This window comes from Dasypus novemcinctus, chromosome 4 (assembly GCF_030445035.2).
Source record: "Dasypus novemcinctus isolate mDasNov1 chromosome 4, mDasNov1.1.hap2, whole genome shotgun sequence".
NCBI classification, from domain to species: domain Eukaryota; kingdom Metazoa; phylum Chordata; class Mammalia; order Cingulata; family Dasypodidae; genus Dasypus; species Dasypus novemcinctus.
In genome coordinates this window covers 155,330,739-155,349,125 of record NC_080676.1, presented here as the reverse complement: position 1 = coordinate 155,349,125, position 18,387 = coordinate 155,330,739, and the positions used below count along the sequence as shown (strand labels likewise).

The window sequence follows — 18,387 nt, the reverse complement described above, 5'->3', positions numbered from 1 at the left end:
CATATACCATTAGTAACACCTTGCATTAATGCAGTATATTTGTTGCAATTGATGAAAGAGTATTATTATAATTATACTACTAACTATAGTCCATGGTTTACATTAGGGTTCACTATAGTCTTATGCACTTATTTAAATTCTTATTCTAGTAACATTTATACAACCTAAAAATTTCCCTTTTTAACCACATTCAAATATCTAATTCATTGCTCTTAATTACACTCACAGTGTTGTGCTACCACCCCTACCATTCATTACCAAAACTCTTCCATCAATCCGAACAGAAATTCCGTACCAATTAAGCATTAACTCCCCATTCCCAACCCACGCCCCAGCTCCTGGTAATCTGTGTTAGTTTCTGATTCTATACTAATAATTTCATATCAATGAGATCATACAATATTTGTCCTTTTGTGACCGGCTTATTTCATTCAATGTGCGGTCTTGAAGTTTCACTCATTTAGTAGCACGTATCAGAAATTCATTCCTTTTACAGCTGAATAATGTTCCATCGTGTGTATGCACCGCATTTTGCTTATCCATTCAAGAGTCACAGGACACTGGGCTTCCATCGTTTGGCAATTGTGAGCAATGCTGCTGTGAACATCTTCCACACTGGCTGCACCATTTTACATTCCCACTGGCAATGAACGAGTGCTCCTGTTTCTCCATATTTTCTCCAATACTTGTTCATTTTCCTTTTTTTTAAATAGTAACCATTCTAGTGGATCTGAAATTATATCTCATTGTGGCTTTGATTTGCATTTCCGTAATGATTAATGATGACCTATATGTCAAAAGTCTGAAAAAGGCTTCTCTAGGCATTCTCACTACGTCAAGAGAATGTCTGTGCAGGTTGGGTTGCTTAAGTAAGTTCTGCTGTGGCTGCTTTCTCCAGGTTTTGTCTGTGGGTTTGCTTCTTGCCCTCCATGGAGACCTCCCTCCTAACTTCCCTATCCTGCATATACATCTGCTTCCTCGAGGCTCCCTGCAGTTAAGCAACAGTTGGAAAATTCATCATGGAGCTCTGTTGCGTGTCAGACAATTGGTGACTTAGAAGAGTTAACCCTCCAAGTTGAAGTGGGTGGGCAGTGTCTCAGTGGGAGACCCCCAGAGCCCAGGCCCTGCCCAGTGAGTGTGTTGGAGGGTGAAGGTGGCTGGGAAGAAAGCTCCAGATCCGCCATGGCATGCAAGGGCACCCTGCAGTGGGGACAGAGACCCAGACACCATGGCACCTCCCCTGAGTGGAGAAGAAATAAAGATGCACCTGTAAGCCCCACGGCGGTAGACTACCAAGAATGTCAGAAAAAGCAAAGATCCAGCCCTACACTAGAAAAGCCCCATGTGGTATTATCAGTAACTAAAACAGTGTCTGGCACATCGTATGCACTCATTAAATATCTGCAAGTGGATGGCCAGCCCAGGATGGTTTTCAAAATAGGCACTAGCGCCCAGTGTCAGTACCTGGACTTGGCCGGGTTCTCCACTGACCCCAGCGTGTCTCAGCCTCTCTTGGTTGTGCATTGCAGGGTGTGTGAGCAGCAGCCCAGGCCACTACCCACTAGATGCCAGTGACATCCTCTCCTCCCAGTTGTGACAACCAAAAACGTCTGTAGGCATTGCCACGTGTCCCCTGCAGGACAAAATCGTCTCTGTTTGAGAACCATAGGCCGAGGGCTATGTGTCCTTGGGAAAGTTACTTGACGTGTCTGAGCCCAATCCTGCCTTTGTCAGGAGAGGAGGTGGGTGCAGTGAGGATTACTGGGTAGGAGATATTACTTCATATAAGCTTCATGGCAAATTCTGTTACAGGGATGCTAACTCTGCAGTGTAACTACTGGAAACTCGGGGAGCTGGTAAACAATAACAACCAAGAGCAACACCCACGGAAGCCTGCTTTCCAACCAGCTGCAAGTTTGCCTAAATGGATGAGTTTTCCAGGAGGGAACATCAACAACTTAGCCTTCTTCCTCGGCCCCCTAGAGCCCTGAGGTCACGAAAGGGTTATATACCACAGCGGGCCCTGAGATTTCAGATTAGCAATGGAAGAGACTAAATTAAATATGCACTGTAATTTGAAGCACTGTTTTTCATGGGAAAAGGAGTTCTCCCAACCCAGTCCTTCCAACTCTTTGTCCAAACATTAATAGCATGCAAATATTTATGATTCATACATGCCCCTTTCAATTCCCGATCATATTTTAACAATAAACACTGCGTTTTCACAATGAAGCAGAATAATCCCTTTGTGCTGTCGTCGGGCTACACGGCTGGCACCCGCAGCCTCACATTCTTCCTGAGCAGTAACTGCTGCCTCCACCCAAGTCGAGAAGAATTTTATAGTAGTGCCACGGCAGCTTCCCTTGGCCTGCACTTAGGGACATTTTGGACACTGGAAGCCATTCTTAAGGTTGTGTTTTGGCGTTTTCATCAACAGCAAGTGAACAGCTAGGCGATCTGTTGTTCTCTCTCTCTCTCTGCCTTCCTTTCTTTCTTTTTTGCCACATATAAAGCAAGACTCATTCCATCCATCTGTTATTTGGAGAGATGTTTGCTCCACCACCGTCTTGTGTTCTGCCCCAATCCATGAGTCCGAGGTTATCCCAGAGCCAGGGATAGCCCCATTTGCTATCCCTCTGGTTCCGCGTCGCGACCTAGAAACCCAGGCATCTATTCGCAATGGTTCTGCAGGCCCCTAGAAGGGAGCGCGGTGTAGTGTGAGAAGCGGGCACGTGCACAGGAGTTCTTGGAAGTGCTGGCCTCGGTCTCTGCCTCTGTACAATGGGTATCATAACTGTGCCTTTATACATCTCCCAGGTGGTCAGGATAATACACAGGAGTGATGGGTCTGTAACAAGGCTTGGGAAGCAGAGCCTGAGCCAGCACACCACTTGGATTGTTCTTCCTTCTGCTGGGGGGGGGGGGCATTGAGGGGAGGAGGCACAGGTGGGAGGAGGCACGAGTCCTGCTGGACCAGAAAGTTAGGTGTGACGGCATTTTACACTGTCCACTCCTTGGTGGCAAGGCATTTATATGCCTTTATCCTAGTAAGAACCTAGTAAAATAAGAGTGCCGAAGCCTCAGCAGGAATTTTATACATATTCATAAATAAACGCAGTCTTAATAATAATGACTTGAAGCAGCTGTTGAAACTGACCGTGTCGTGGATGTTGTGCCCTTTATTTGAAAATTGGTGCGTCGGGCTAAGGCTTTGGACTTTTTCAGATCAGGGAAGGACAGTATACTTTACTCTTTTGTGAGAACCAGGGATTTGCTCAGAGCTCATTTAATGAGGTCATTTCATTCCTTCATTTTTTTCGTGCTCTCGCTCATCAGAAATGTGTTTGGGGTCAGACCCTGGGCCAGCCCTGGAGATAAAAACCAAAGTGAAGCTGCAGCTTCCAGGGGCGAGCGAGGGGGTGCGACCACAGGGGCCGTGTCGGTGTCACAAAGGAAGGGCGCGGCAGGAGCAAATGGTAGGGGTGTGTAATCTAGTAGAGGGGGCAGAGAGTTTTCCTGGACAGGTGGCCTCTCCGTTGAGACACCCAGGTGTTCGAGGAGGTTCTGCAGGTGAAACATCAAGGGGGCTGCTCAGAGCAGAGGGAGCAGAAGCCGGTCCACCCGGCTGAGAGATGCTGCCATGTTGTGCCCGGGGAGGCCTTGGGCAGGGGTGAGGTGGGAGAGCAGGTGGAAGGCTTGCAATCCCTGCTGGGAATTTGGTCTGATCCCGAGGGAAATGGACACCCACCAACAGGTTTTAAGCCCGTGACCTGATAAAAATCGTAGAAAGAAACTTGGGTTGCAGGTTGAAGAATGGGAAGGAAGTTTAGGGGGTTCCCGGGCGGCTTAGAGACCAGTTCTGACACTGTCAACTCCTGTTTCTCTTTCCGGGCAGCCTCCGATGGGCGTAGATCCAGTTTGCAAACGCCCCGCCCGCTCAGTGTCGCTGTACCCCGTGGTCGCCTCCTGTGGGGCCCTCCCCACCACCTGCCCCGGCCTTGCTGCCAGCTTCCTTCTCCCTGCTCATCCTCTGTGCCCACCTGCCCTTGCTCCCACCTGCAGCAGCTGCCATGAGAGCCCAGAGGCACCAAGGGCCCGAGGCTGCCTTCCCTCGTCCCTGCCGCGTGGCATCGGGCTGAGTGTTTGAAGCAAAAGGAGACAAGGTCAGGGCTAGGCCCAGGCCAGCCCTGGGAAGCCACTTTGGTCACCCCCCCCTGCATAACCCTTGGCCCAAGTGTGTGGCCCAACTGGTAGAGACCAGGTACTTCGGAGGAGCCACCTAATGGGCTGCCCAGTACCAAAGACCAGCGCAGCAGGTCTTGGGCTGAGGAGGGCTGTGAATTTAGGGGTCTTTGGGTTAAAGGGAGTGAAACTTGGTTCCTCAACCAAGATACTAGGGAACTGTGATATCAGAGGAAAAAGGAAGGTGAGAAAAGAACCGTGAAATTTAGGGAAAGAAAACTCTAATTCACCTGTGCCTACCACAGTGCTTTGGGGGTTAGGTAAATATTCCTCGGGAAGGAAAAGGCTTGCCCATCCTTTTCTTTTGTAAGCCTGAACAGTTCGCCTACCTGCAGTTGAAAAGCATAAACACGGCACACCCATGCCAAGGTAAAGGAGAGCCCTGGTTGTGAAGTGAAATTAGATATCATAAAGAACTGGCTAGCAAACTGAAAGTTTACAGACGAATGGGTTGATTCATCCAGCAAGCATTTTCTATTACCTCGGAACCAAGGATACAAAGATGAATAAAACATTGCCCCTGCCCTTAAACAACTCATCTTTCTAGAACATCCTCAGAGAAAACACTTTGCCTCTCTTCAGTTCCCTCTAAGTCAGACAGCTATTTTTCAAAGAACTCACCATTCCAAACACCTGCTGTTTCTTTGGAGTTTGTGAGTTCTGCATTTCCAGCAACTGACTTTTAATCCAACTGTTGGAGGCTACCTTTGCACCAAAGAGTTTGGCCCCTGGTCTCAGTTTTGCGAACACGATTGGATCAAAGGATCTGCAAAACCAATGGCATAGGCATACATACACAGGCAGTTAAATTCCAATTCAGTTTAGAGCAGGGATTCAAAACCTGTTTTGTTCCGCGGCCCCCTTTGCCAGTCAGGTGCCATAAATACTACCATAATTTATTCATTGCATATGTTCATAGGTGAAGGAAATGCTTGATTTCAGTTAGAGGTTGGAGAAAATAAAGATAATAAGTTGATTTTTTTTCAGTTCAAGCTCACGGACCCCCTTGACCTCTCATTAAGATCCCCTGATTTGGAGAAACCAGGAAAGTCTGCAGAAGTTGAAGGAATTGTAGCCTACTCAGAAATCCCCAACTAAGTTAATTGTCCTGCTCCACTCTCACAACTAGTGGTAAATGTTTGGGTAAGGAAATGAAAGAAGAGCAGAAGCATGAATTTGAGCTTTTAGGTTGTTCCAGCGAAAAAGTGAAAAATAAAAATGAAAAACACCTCGTGGAAAATACCCCAAACACAGAGTCTCCACCACTACCTTCCCCACCCCACCCCCCCAAAAAAAACTGAGGATACATTCGGTTTAACGGTTTAATTTTTGGCGGGGGTACCAGGGATTGACCCTAGGCCTCAAACGTGGGATGCAGGTGCTCAACCACATGAGCTCCGCGTGCTCCCCTTCCATTCGTTTTAATACTTTCGTTATTCATGATTAAAATTAGGCCTGGCCTAATCTATAGAAAAGATCCACCTTCAGCATTTCAAAATCTTTTGGGATTTCCTATCTTTCAAGGGAGTAAAACCAGAGCCTCCTCGGGCTTTCTCAGTATTAAAAAGCTGCGTTTCTTCTCTTTTGTGTTTTCCTCGCCCATACCCGTTGGGGAGCACGGCGGGTGCTCCTGCAGAGGTGCCTGGGCAGTGAGAGAGGCGGCGGCTGCGTGAGCCCGGGAGCCTGCCCGCTGCGGGGGAAGGGGCCTTCGTGCCTGCAGCCTCCAGCTGCGTGACCAAGGGCGAGTTTCACATCCCACTGAAACTGCCCCCAAAAGGAGAAGAGGACTCAGGGACCAAACCTGCAGCAAGGAGAGTGAGCAGACAGAGTTCAGTGGCCGAAGGGCCAGCACGGGGGCGTAGTTCCAAAGAGTCCAGCCTCCTCCTGTGTAATCATCTCCGAATGAGAGGGCCACCCCTTGGGACAGCCCTTGACACCGAATGACACGGTGACACCGGTGGGCATGAGTTTGTAAAGACCCTACTGCCCGTCTGGGCACAGAATGCTCCCTGAGTCGCGCATCCTCCTGGAACCTTGTACCCCTGCCCCCTCCCTCTTAAGCAGTGTCCACACTCGCAAAAATCCTGCGGGTTGGCCGCTTCCCAGGTGTGGCCGGGGAGGGCAGTGTCCAGCCTTGGTTTATCAGGCCGCAGTTGGCGGCAGAGCTCCCCAGCCCGGCGCCTGTCATCCTCAAGACACAAATAAAGCCTTGGCCGGGGACCTCGGAGCCGCGCCTTGCCCTGGGACCGCGTGTCGCGGCGGCGACAAGTGTCCGGGAAGGCTCGCACCCTGTGACCTTCTTCCAAACTAAATAAAGCACTTCGTCTTTTGCCCTGGCATTTGGATCAGCACCCTGGCGACTCGGGGGGAGGCACGTGCTCCGGCGGGGAGCGTGTGGCCTGGCCTGTTTGCCGGGGCCTTAGCCGGCCACACGTGTGCCTCCCAAGGCCGCCAGCTGGCGGGGCGGGAGGGAGCTGGTGGTGGAGCGTGGAGGTTTTCCGACGGGCCTCCTGGGCCCCGTTCCCCTGCCCAGCCTGCTGCCATCTCAGGTGTCCACGGCTGCTGCATCCCCTGCTCCTCCTCCAGGAACCTCCCAGAGCTCCGGGTATTGGCAAAATCACGTGTAGCAAGCCTTTAATGATCATTCGACTGACATTTCCTGAATTCCTGCTCTGTGCCTCATTTCATGGAACCCCGACACAATGCTGTGATTGGGAAGGACGGTGAGGACCCCCATGTTACAAATGACAAAGCCGAGGCCCAGAGAGGTTAAGTGACTTGCCCAAGGTCACAGAGCCAGCAGACAGCAGAGTTGGGATTTGAACCCAGGCGGTCCGGTTTGACAGTCTTAGTTATCGCCCTGTGCCTTTCCACTTCCCTGGGATTTTATGATCAAGTTCTTATCTTGTGCTGCTTCCAAAGAGAAGTCACACAACCCCTCCCTCCCCTCTCCTCTCGGCCCTCCCCACCTTCTTGTGCACCGCCTCTAAATAGGGCTTCTCCTCGAACCCAACCGTTGGACAGAAACGAGGCTGCTTTCTCCGGGGGTTTCTGTGAGCAGCAGAAGGAGGGGCTCGGGGGTTCCCCCTCTTTCTTTGGCTCCTCCCACCGCGAGTCCCCTTGGTGGCACCTGCGGCTTGCCCTCTGGGGCAGGAAGCGGCAGGGACAGTCTCAGTATCATGTCATGGTGCAGTGTGACCTGACCCCTGCTTGACCCCTGGGGCCAAAGCCAGTGTTTCCTGGAGCCTTTGAGCCCCTCCAGCCAGGCTACGTGCACAAAGGTGAACTGTCCCTACCGTAGTAGCCCAGTCCTCCCACCCCTGCGTTTGACCCGCGAGAACCAATTGTCACAGCGGTTGTTTTTGTTTTTAGCCAGTCTGTCCCCCTTGCTCGCTCTGCCGCCTTCTTATCTTGGCGACAGGTCCCTGAGAAACACCTGTGAGAGTCTTCCATGCTCCACGCCCACACACTCGAAATACCAGACCCAAGGAATTCAGCGAATCACACGCGTGTGCTCCGGGGGGCAGCTCCCACTCGTGCCGTAGCAGGGACAGCCATCAGCCGTGGGCACTGGGGGACTGGACCCCACCGTCAAGGTCGGGGCCAGCTCCGGTCGGAAGAGCACAAAGGAAGTGGAAGGCAGAGTTGTCACGCAGAGGAAAAATATCACGTGCCCCTGCGATGAAAAGGTCATCCCTGTGCCACGGGGTCGTAGTAGCCGTAAGATAATGGTGTGTGTCTGTGTCTTCAAAGCTATAAGCAGGAGTCCACAGGGGAGCTGGTTGAAAACCTCTACCTTCAGGCGGGCTCAAAATGCTCAACTCTGTAGCCTCTGCTGGAGGGAAACGTCTAGTGGCTGCACCTAAAATGGGGATAAAATAATAGAGTTATTAATGAGGAGCAACGATGTCACAAATTTTCACTTGGGTTGGATTTAATTCCCGATTACATGGGCCAGCCTGTGGTTAACCAGGGGGACGTCATGACGCTCTCCACTGCCAGGAAGCCAAATTCTACTCAGGATGAAACCGCTTTTGAACTCTAACCCACTTTCACAGTTAACGGTCGAGTTACATAATGTGTATGTTAGAGCCACTGGAAATAGTTGCTCTTTCTTGGGCAGCAGGAGAGCAGGGATAAAGTACCATGTATCAGGAGCCCTGGGGCTGCCTCCTCTGAGATTGCAGATGGGGATTTATGACCTTGGTGACACCGTTGCAAAGAACAGTGGCACAAAATTGGGAGGTTTGGATTCTCCTGCATGTACGGGCTGTGTGACTTTGGGCAAATTACTGACCCTCTCTGAGCCTTAGTTTCGCCATCTATTCATTGAGGACGATCAAACTGATCTTGTTTATTTTGTGAGATGATTGTGGTCGCCGAATGAAAGAATATACGGGGAGGAGCTTGAAATGTTGTGAGCTCTACACAAACTTAAGATGCTGGTGTTGTGATGACAACTGTTTTTGTGGTCATTTAGGAAATCGTGGACAGGATGGTTGTAGGAGGGCCATGCAGGGGTAAAATGCACCGCAACGTGTACGGGCTCACTCAGAGAGCCCCGAGAGCACCTCTAACAATGTCTGGTGGTTTTATGAAATCTCTGAAATACTGAAGTTGTGGGCAACCAAGGGAAGTACAGAAAGGCGTACACGTGGCTGTACTTGGAGGTGCACATTCCTGCGTGGCTGAGTTCCCAGGAGGTAAAATCAGAGAGCTGAAGGTGGCGTGGGGTGCACAGGGCCACACAGAGACCCAAACCTGATGCTCTCTGGAAGACGAAGATTCTCTCTCTCTCTCTCTCGCTATCTCGCTCTCTTGCTCTTTCTCTCTCTCCCCCCTCTCTCTTTGTCTCTCTCTCTCTTTCTCTCACTCTCGCTCTCTTTCTCTCTCTCTCTTTCTCTCACTCTCACTCTCTCTCCCAATCTCTCTCTTTCTCTCACTCTCTCTCTTTCTCTTGCTATCTCGCTCTCACTCTTTCTCTCCCCCCTCTCTTTGTCTCTCTCTCACTCTCTCGCTCTCTCTCTCTCCCCCAATCTCTCTCTCTCTTTCTCTCTCTTTCTCTTACTCTCTCTCTGTCTCTCTGTCTCTGTCTCTCTGTCTCTCTGTCTCTCTCTCTCTCGCTGGCACACACTCCTAGACCAGCTGGGTCCCAGGGGCACTACAGCGCTTTGGCTTTTGTCATCTCGGCCCCCGCCCCCTGGACCCCTCCCGCTCTCCTCCCTTCCGCCTTCCGGGGAGGGACCCTGTGGGCCTCCACACACGCACGAAGCCCGCTCTGCCCCACCTCGTGACCGAGAGCGGGCGGCGAGCGGCTCCCGGCGGCCCCCGCGGCGGCCGTCAGTCAGGAGGGCCACCCCAGGGGCGGAGCGCAGGCGGCGCGGGAGGGAGGCTCGGGCCCCGCGCCCCTTTCCTGGGCTAGGGAGAAGGCCCGGTGGCAGCGGGGCTCGTGCGGGGGCCTGTGAGGAGAGGCGCCTGGCGGGGGCGGCCGAGGGCGCACAGGAGCCACGAGGCGCGAGGGTGGCTCTGGGGTTCGGCCCCGAGGAGACAGCGGGCCGCCCTGGCCGGCGCTGGGCCGGGACGGGGCTCGGGGGCGACGCCGCTCCTGGCGCAGTCCCAGAGCCGGGCCGTGGGGTGCGCGGCGCCGGGGGCCTCCCCGCCGCGGGCACCGCCTCGCAGGGCCTGGCCTGCCCGGCCCCCGCTTCCCCTCATCACAGGGCCATCGCCTGGCAACAGCTGAAGGATGCCCCCAAAATGGGGGTTCCCTCAAGCCCCAGAGGAGACCCGGCGGGCTCACGGGGCGGGAGAACACAGGGCAAGGCGCCCCCCCCCCCCCCCCCCCCGCTCCTGGGGGCCCTCGGGGTCCTCCCGGCCGTGGCCCGTGGTTGCCCCGCCTCGCCTTCGTGCCCGGGCCATCCCTCGCAGCCGCTCTATTTATCACAGACTTTCATCTAGACAGAAGGCAAATCCCCGGGGACCGTTTCCTGGCGACTTGTCATGACTGAGGCTCCGCGGGCTGCCTGTGGACAAGGGTTACATGTTCATCGAGCATTTTTCTGTGGCTTTCTTCGGTATTAAAACACTTATGACAATCATTAACATTTTTCCAATTTGGGCGAGGAAGGCGATTTGATTTTTAAATAGTTTTCGGAGCGGGTAGGGGAAGGGGTGAGCACGTTTTGTTTGACTTTCATTTCTTTTCCGTCCCGTGCTACACAATGAAGAGGAGAAACTCGGTGTTAATTAAGGAAATACTGTATTGATGTAGGAGACTGCATCTTACTCAGTCAGACCTCAGGCTCCTATTACAGAGCTATGAGAAAAACAGAGAAATAAAAGATGTGAACGCAACACATCCTTCTAATACCATGTACCAGATATACAGTATTAACAGCTTTCATTAAGTTAACTCACTTGCTGTCCGCCAAAACTGTTGTAAAGTAGGTAAAATTGCATGTACCTCTCTCCCAGGTAGAAACACTGAGACACAGAGAAAGCTGATGACTTGTCCAAGGTCAGGCCGCTTTAGGTGATGTGACTGGAATATTTTTAAATTGTTAGACACAGGCACTAAAGATGTGTTCATCTTTCCTAAGTGTATGTAAGATGTTTAGATGGAAATCCATGTCCGTATTTGCATTAATAGGACTTACTTATTCTTAGCCGGTCAAGTACATATCCTGATGCCCACTAATTGTCAGTTATGTTCCGGCCAATCCCACAAGTACCTCTGACAACATCTTGCATTATAAAATACTTGAAATTAGCCCACAATTACTTTTTTTTTTTTTTTACTGGAGAAAAGGGTTCTGATTTCACTTATCCTCAAACTTGGGAATTCTGGCATTCAAAGTTAGAGGGGAGTGATGGGTATGGCTTTGTTTTCTTACTTCTTTTTGCCCTGAGTTTTAAAAAGAAAGCTGTCCTCTTACTCTTTGGTCCTCTGGGGTGTTGACTTGAGAGAAAGGAAATCGTCGTCTCTCTGAGTCCCTGGTGTTTCCCAGTGGTTAAGTTAAGGCCGTTTGGTTCTGTGAGATGTTCCACCTGGACAGAAACCATAGGCAGCCCTGGTGGGTTGAAGCAAGGCCAGGCTCGAGGGGTGTGCGGAAAAACCAGTCCCTTGGACTGACGTCACCGTCACCCCTCCATGTGGAGGACAGGAAAGCAGAGGGACTCAGATGGCCTCCTCACCCTTGCTTGTCCTTTTTGTCTCCTCCTAGGGAAAAGCTTCACTCTGACCATCACTGTCTTCACCAACCCACCGCAAGTTGCCACCTACCACAGAGCCATCAAGATCACAGTGGATGGGCCCAGAGAACCTAGAAGTAAGTGACACCCCCCCCTCCCCCTGCCTGGGACCAGTACATCTGCCAGGATGCTGCACTCGGGGATGGTGTCTCTGAATCCTTGGGCTCACCCAAAGTGGCTCGAATGGGGGTAAAACCTCAGGGGGAGGTCAGACCCCTAGGATGGGACAGGGGACACCTCTCACTCCCCAGAGGGTGCCTCTAAGCCTTGGGCTCTTTCTGACGCATACTCTTAGAGGGCAGAAGGAAACCAGGTTGACCAAAGTTAGAACCGCTGTAGGACTGCATGAGACTGAGCGCCAGTCCCTCAGATACGAGTTCCGCAGCATCAGAAACAAACAGCAGGTGAGAGAAGACTGGGCTGGCACAGGGACAGCCCACGACAAAGCCCGAGGGTCAGAGTGGACCCCAAGTGGCTGGTTCCCATCCATGCCGCTGGCCTTTTATTCATTTATTAAGGCCAGAGATGAAAACTATGAAAATTACCCTTTTCTTTCTGCGGCACAGATCAAAATAGCATTACGGGATTGTTTTAAATAGAGAATGGGAGGATAGAAGAGTGCCTGAGGGAAAACCCAGTAAATATAGAAAGATGGTACCAAAAAAATAGCTCCTGTGAGGAAAGCTTTTAAAAAAAGGAGCGGGGTTGTTTAGTCTGCAGTAAAGATGTCTTCACAGTGACTTAATGACTATCTTTGAGTAAACACAAGGGTAACACCCTTTTTCAGGATCCGAGGCTGGTTAGGGTTCCAGGCCTGGGGAACTGCCCGGTGCCCTCACCCGGTGTCTGCCCGCCTCCAAACCATATCGGGTCGCTGGTGGAAAATTACATTCTCTCTTCTCGGGGCGTGCAGGTTATTGAAAAACAGGCTTGAAAGACAGGGTGCTGTGCTGAACCTACGGGCTGCCACCGCGGGGAGGGCGGCAGCAGGTCGTAAAAGGCAGTGGTTAAGGATTTGGCTCATAGCAGGCCAAGGGACCCTAAGCAAGTTAGGGAGCCTCGGTAAACCTCGGGGTTCTCATCTGGAAAATGGGAATGACAGTGAGAGCAGCTTTATAAGGCTACACGAAGTAATGCTCTGTGTCTGGTGCAGAGAATGAGCTCAGGAAATGGTAGCGATGCCCACTAAAGCACGCTGAGCCTGCCCCTCCAGCTGCCGCCCCCTCCGCCCCGGACCCGACCCTCTCCGTGGTTGTTGTGGCAGACCCCCAAGGTCCAGCTGTCTTCAGGTTGCCCGGGGATCTCCCCCAGCTTGTAGCAGCCTCTCGGCCTCCAGGCATCTCACACACTTCCTGCAAGCACCCCCAGATGCTGACTCAACATTCCCAGGGGCCCACAAGTGGGTGCCCCATTGGCTCCTAGTTGCCGTGCCCAGGGACTCCCCACGCATCTGACCTCATTTCCCCCCAAGGGCCCTCTCCGTGTTTTCTCCTCTGGCTGTGCCCTGACTCAGGAAACTCTGGGATTTGGGAACACCCTCAGATTCCTCTTTGTGACCCGGGACCACACGAGCGGAACAAAACAGGCAGCGCCGCAGAGGCTCCGTCGGTGTCCTCAAGACAAATCGTGCCTCCACATTAGCCGTAACACAAACAGCAAGGCGGCTGTTGCTCTCCACAGAGGCCCAAACAAGAAGCAGGCTTACGTTTTAATGACTGCCAAGGGCGGGGGGCGGGGCAGTTGTTGGGTGTCCAAAAGTTGACTTTTGGGGGTCATTCAATTTAGAGAAAAGTTCACTCAGATGATGGTAAAATCTCTATCTTTGAAAATAGCAGCCATGAGTTTTGGACAGTTCAAATGCCTGTGTGCCTGGAGGCAGATGTTTAAACGACACCTCCATTATACCTTCTTCTTCTCTTCTTCTGTTGTGCATAAAAGAGGACGGTTTTCACCCCACTCCCAGCATTTCCTGTCCCATTCAAAGAACTACAGAACTGGTTGAGCTTCAAAATACAAATGGTGGCTGCCTTGACTTTTAAGAATTGGCAGTCAGAGGGGAAAAAAGATGTCTGTGGGATTGTAAGGGCCTGCCTGTATATACAGTTTACTCTGCCTCATGCTGTTTTATAACTTAAAAAAACAGTCATTGTTGAGAGGAGCCCTTTAACAGACAGGAGGGATTTGCTCCAAAGAAACACCCATTTCCCCAGAGTCTTTCCAGCCGAATGGAATTTGAGGGTTAGGGGAAATTAAATGGGTGGTAATAAGCATATGTACAATATAAAGAGATTTTATAGCCCCAGGTAGAGAGTCTCACATTTCATAAGGGACATCTAGAAAAAAGCCAAAGGTACACACTCCCAGGGCGACTTGGCTACTTCTGACTTCTATGAAGCAATGATGAGTCATCGCTGCTAATTTTAGCAGGCCGTTTTCTCATGATTTGAACGTCTTGACTCAAGGTGAGATCTTCTTTCCTCTGGTGAAGCTCCTGCTCATACCTCTCCTGTGGATTTATGAGAATTCCAAAGTCCCTCCCATGAGTATGGTGTGGTAAATTCTGGGTGCCACAGGAAAACATGACCCTGGCATTGCCAAGTCCAATAGTTCTGAGAAGGTTTCTTATTTCATGAAGTCAAAGAGAGTTAGAAGGGCCTGAGGGAGCTTTCAGGCCTAGTGCTTGGTAGATAAGACAAGGCAGTGGCAGAGAAAGGCAATGGTTTGTTAGAAGAACTAGCTGGTAATGAGGCCAGAAATAGAATGGACAGCTCCTGATGCCTAATCCTGTACTCTTCTCCATCTGTCCATTCGTCCATCTGTCCATTCGTCTCTCCATCTGTATACCATACTGTCTATACATCATCTACTATAAACTCTGTGACCTGGCCTTGGTTTCCTTATGTGTAAAAGGAGGAATTGGCCTACATGACAATTGGTCCGAGCTCTAAGATTGTGTAGAAAAGGCAAATGGAGCCTTCACATTGAAGTATTTATCCAAAAAACTGGAGGGAAAGCTTGACTCATTCAACCTGCCACACTGGTAATCCTGTACAGGACTGAAACTAAAGGACCACACCCCACCAGTCTGTTGGCCATTCCTATGGGATAACTTGATGTCTCCCAGCCACTTTGAGGGTTTTGAGAAGTGAAGTTGTAATAAAAAGTGGATTCCACAGAGACCGAAAATGTTTTTTTCATTTCCGATGGCTTCTTGCTCTTTCACAGTAGCTGACCTACAATTTAATGAGTCAGAACTTGCTGCATTTTTGTCCACGTTCCATTGCATTTTTTTCTATCTCAGACCAGTATAGGAATTATGAATTGTTGAAACATTAAACTTCTTATGGGGAAGTGTGCCATCAAAAGGTGTCCTCTTCCAGGGATGGGTTCGAGTAAGCAGCACTGGGGACCTGTGCCCCGAGACGAGGTTGAACCCCGAGGAGCTTGTTAACATCTTGAGAGACAGTCTTCTCTTGACGCTTGAAAGATGTGTGATAGGATTTTTCAAGGGAAGGGTTATTTGAGCATTGCCTTTATTTATCTTTTTTCTATTCCTGTGGCTTTAATGAAAACCTCTAGCTCTTCCATGTGTCTGGAATTTAGTGTGACCATACAATACTATGCTTTGCCATACTGCCACATATCCCTACAGATATTTCACTAAATAATGTGAATTTGTGGATTAGTTCAGTGCCCTAGAGGAAGGTACTTTGGTTCAGAGGGGTCAAGGGAAGTGAGCTTCTGTGGCCCTACGTGGCCCACCAGGGGTCCCCATCCTGGGAGTGTGGATTGAGCAGTTGATCTGATGTCATAAGGCATCATCTATGCAATCAGGTACCCAGTACACCTGGAACACTGAGAAACTTAATTAAAAATTCAAAAGGTTATGAAAGCAAATATTGGCCATTTCTGGGGCAACTTCTGCCCTCGGGTTAAAAGAGTCCTTCACAGTGATGGTTGTGTTTGAGCTCTTGAGAGTCACAATACCGGGAGGCAAGGCTATGCCAATAATTAAAGACTTTAGAATATGCTATTTTCTGGGGCTCTAGCCTTCTTGTTGACAAATCTTTTTTTTTTTTTTTGAGACAGTTATAGTTAAAATAGGTCGATGGGAGGACTTAACACCTCATTTCTAGATTGCTTTTTTAATAACTTTAAGATTTTTGCCGCATAAACCTCATTTTCTTCGGTAATATTGAATATTAATAACAAATGTATAATATATACAGAAATAGGATCATTATATGTAGCGAGTATATGTTTCAAATGAAACAGGAATGCATGAAAGGAACTTGTAAAATTATGGGGTTAATGGACCTAAAAATATTGGAAACCAACGTTGTCCAGTGAAGTGTGGCATGATGAACATCATGTTTATGGGTTGCTCTTTTGATTGAGTGAAATATAGTTATTTAAGAAATGTTATTTGTTCTTTTTTTAAATTTGTTTCTTTTTTTTATTTTTAAAGAAGCTTTAGATTACATAAATGCTACATCAAAAATACAGGGGATTCCTATATACCCCATCCCCTCCCCCCCAATACTTTTCCCCATTAACAAAGTCTTTCATTAGTATGGTTCATTTGTTATAATTGATGAACACATATTGAAGCATTGCTCCTAACCATAGACTATAGTTTACATTATGGTTTACTCTTTGTACCACACAATGTTATAGGTTTTGACAAAATGTGTAATGGCTGATATCTGTCTTGTAATATGCAGAATGATTCCAGTGTCCCAAAATGCCCCACGTTACACCTGTTCTTCCTCTCCCTCCCCTCAGAACTCCTGGTGGCCACTGCCTTTCTAGCAATGATACAAGTTCCTCCATTGCTAGAATAATAATGTCTGCTTTAGTCCAGAGTTGCATTTGCTCTTTATGTTTGTTCATCCCTCAATCTTGAGGATTTTGGGTGAGACATGGATATAACTCAGTGGTTGAGCACCTGCTTCCCATGGATGAGGTCCTGGGTTCAATCCCCAGTACCTCTTTTAAAAAAAAATTCCATTTAAGGGAGCAGGTGTAGTTCAGTGGTTGAGCGTCTGCTTCCCATGTATGCGGTCCTGGGTTCAATCCTTGGTACCTCCTAAAAAAATTCTATGTCATTTGTTCTTAATCATAAAAATACCTAATTATCGTAATGATAGCTCGTACTTAGATGGTGCTAATTATTTGCCCAACTCTGGTCCACAATGCTTTATGATACTGATTTATATAATGTTCCGAACAATGGATAAGGACCTTGAAGCAAAAAAAGAAATCAAGTACCTTGCCCAAGGTTATGGAATTAGTAAGCCAGAATTTAAACCTGAGCAGTGCAGGGACTGGGATCCACAGGCTCCAGAGTCTGCTTTTAAGAGATGCCACCTGCTAGCAGAGCTTTGTTGTCCTGAAGTGTCTGCTTTTTTTTATGTGGGGAGTTTTTCAAAACAATTCTGATTCAAATCTGGTTTTCTTCCGGAAAGCAGAACCATGGAGCCTTGGCAGATGTCATTTTTGTGCTGATGGGAGGAAATCAGCCTGTTCCCTCGGGTGGGGCTCAGCAGAGGCTCCCCCAGGGTGGTACCTAACATGGAGCCTTGCGGGTCACCTGGCCATGTCACATGGCAGGTCAGGTGACAGGTCATGTGGGTCACCACGGTACAGCCATCTATCTGCTTGGGGACCAGGCTTCAATGGAGTGTGAAGCAGCGATGGTGTACAACATCGAGCACTCCCCACCCCATCGCCATGCAGTAAAGACCCATAATGGGACAAAATGACCCAGGGAACTGTCTGAGTGGCTCCCCTCTTTGGCAAAGGGCTTCCCAGCCTCCTTGTTTGCTCCCAGCTGCGTAGCGGAATGAGCGCAAGGTGCTTTTATTCTGAGATCTGTGATCTCAGGATTGGAGTTTTCTATCCACTGTCTCTTGTTTCCTGGGAACTGCTCCAAGTCTATCTTCCCGAAAACAAATGGTGATCTGCCGAAGCCCTCTTCTTTGGAGACTTCAAATATCCAGTTTGCATGTTAGTTCTTTCTAGATGAAATCCTAATCCATAAAGGAAAAAGGAAATAACTCTTCTGTCCCACCCACCCAAATATAAAGTAGGCGAGACACAGAGAGCCAGAGGTGGAAGAGGCTGTGCTCACTTATATACCTTCCTCCCCAATTTTAAACGCATTTTACCTGGCACTGTCATTCTTACTATGCCAAGCTATCCAGAAACTACAACTTGGCAGAAGCTGTTTTTAAAGCCTTGATCATAATCATGCCTAAATGTTTCCCATGAATTTTTAAATCCTTTTCTGTTGATTATTTTTAGTACCACCAAATTTGACCAAGAATTTTTATATGAAGAAAGGTTTCCCTGGCCCTTGACTTTTCCAAGGACTTAATTCAGACAAAGAGCAAATGGGAGTGAAAAGGGATCCTGGAAAGAGTCTCTGATAAATGCACACACCCAGCTCAGCTGGTACCCAGCCCTATCTTATACGGAAGGCACAACGAGTTTTAGGTGGTATTTGCATTGCTGCAGAAAGGAAGGAAAACATCATTCCCACCCAAGTACCAGTGACAACCCTAAGAAATGATCTATGTACCTTCCCAGTCTCATGTAGGGGGAAAAAGGCAAAACTTGAAATGAAATGTGAACCATTAACCTGAACCCTTCTGTCTGCCCGGACCATGGTGAAACCATATCGCTGTTTCTAACACCACACCAGTGAGGTGGAGATTTAAAGGAATAAAACACCCCTGTTAGAATTTATTATATGAAGTGCTAAAAAAAAAAATCCCATCTGCATTCAGGCTCTAGTTTCTTAATCTTAAAACCTGTGAAAGGGTTCCTGGACTGGGGACTTGGGTACCCAGGTTTTCTCCCTGGCGCCACCTGGTCCGTGGGTGTGAACTTGAG

General features: G+C 49.2%; 1 protein-coding gene across 2 annotated transcripts in view; it reads left to right on the top strand.

The window, feature by feature from the left end:
- RUNX1 (RUNX family transcription factor 1) overlaps nt 1-18,387 on the top strand; it is a 243,819-nt gene that overhangs the window by 164,450 nt on the left and 60,982 nt on the right. For both annotated transcript variants that reach the window (XM_058296203.2, XM_058296204.2), the window contains one exon: nt 11,463-11,567. In XM_058296203.2, coding sequence (XP_058152186.1) covers nt 11,463-11,567 — 105 coding nt within the window. The remainder of the gene's footprint in view (nt 1-11,462; nt 11,568-18,387) is intronic.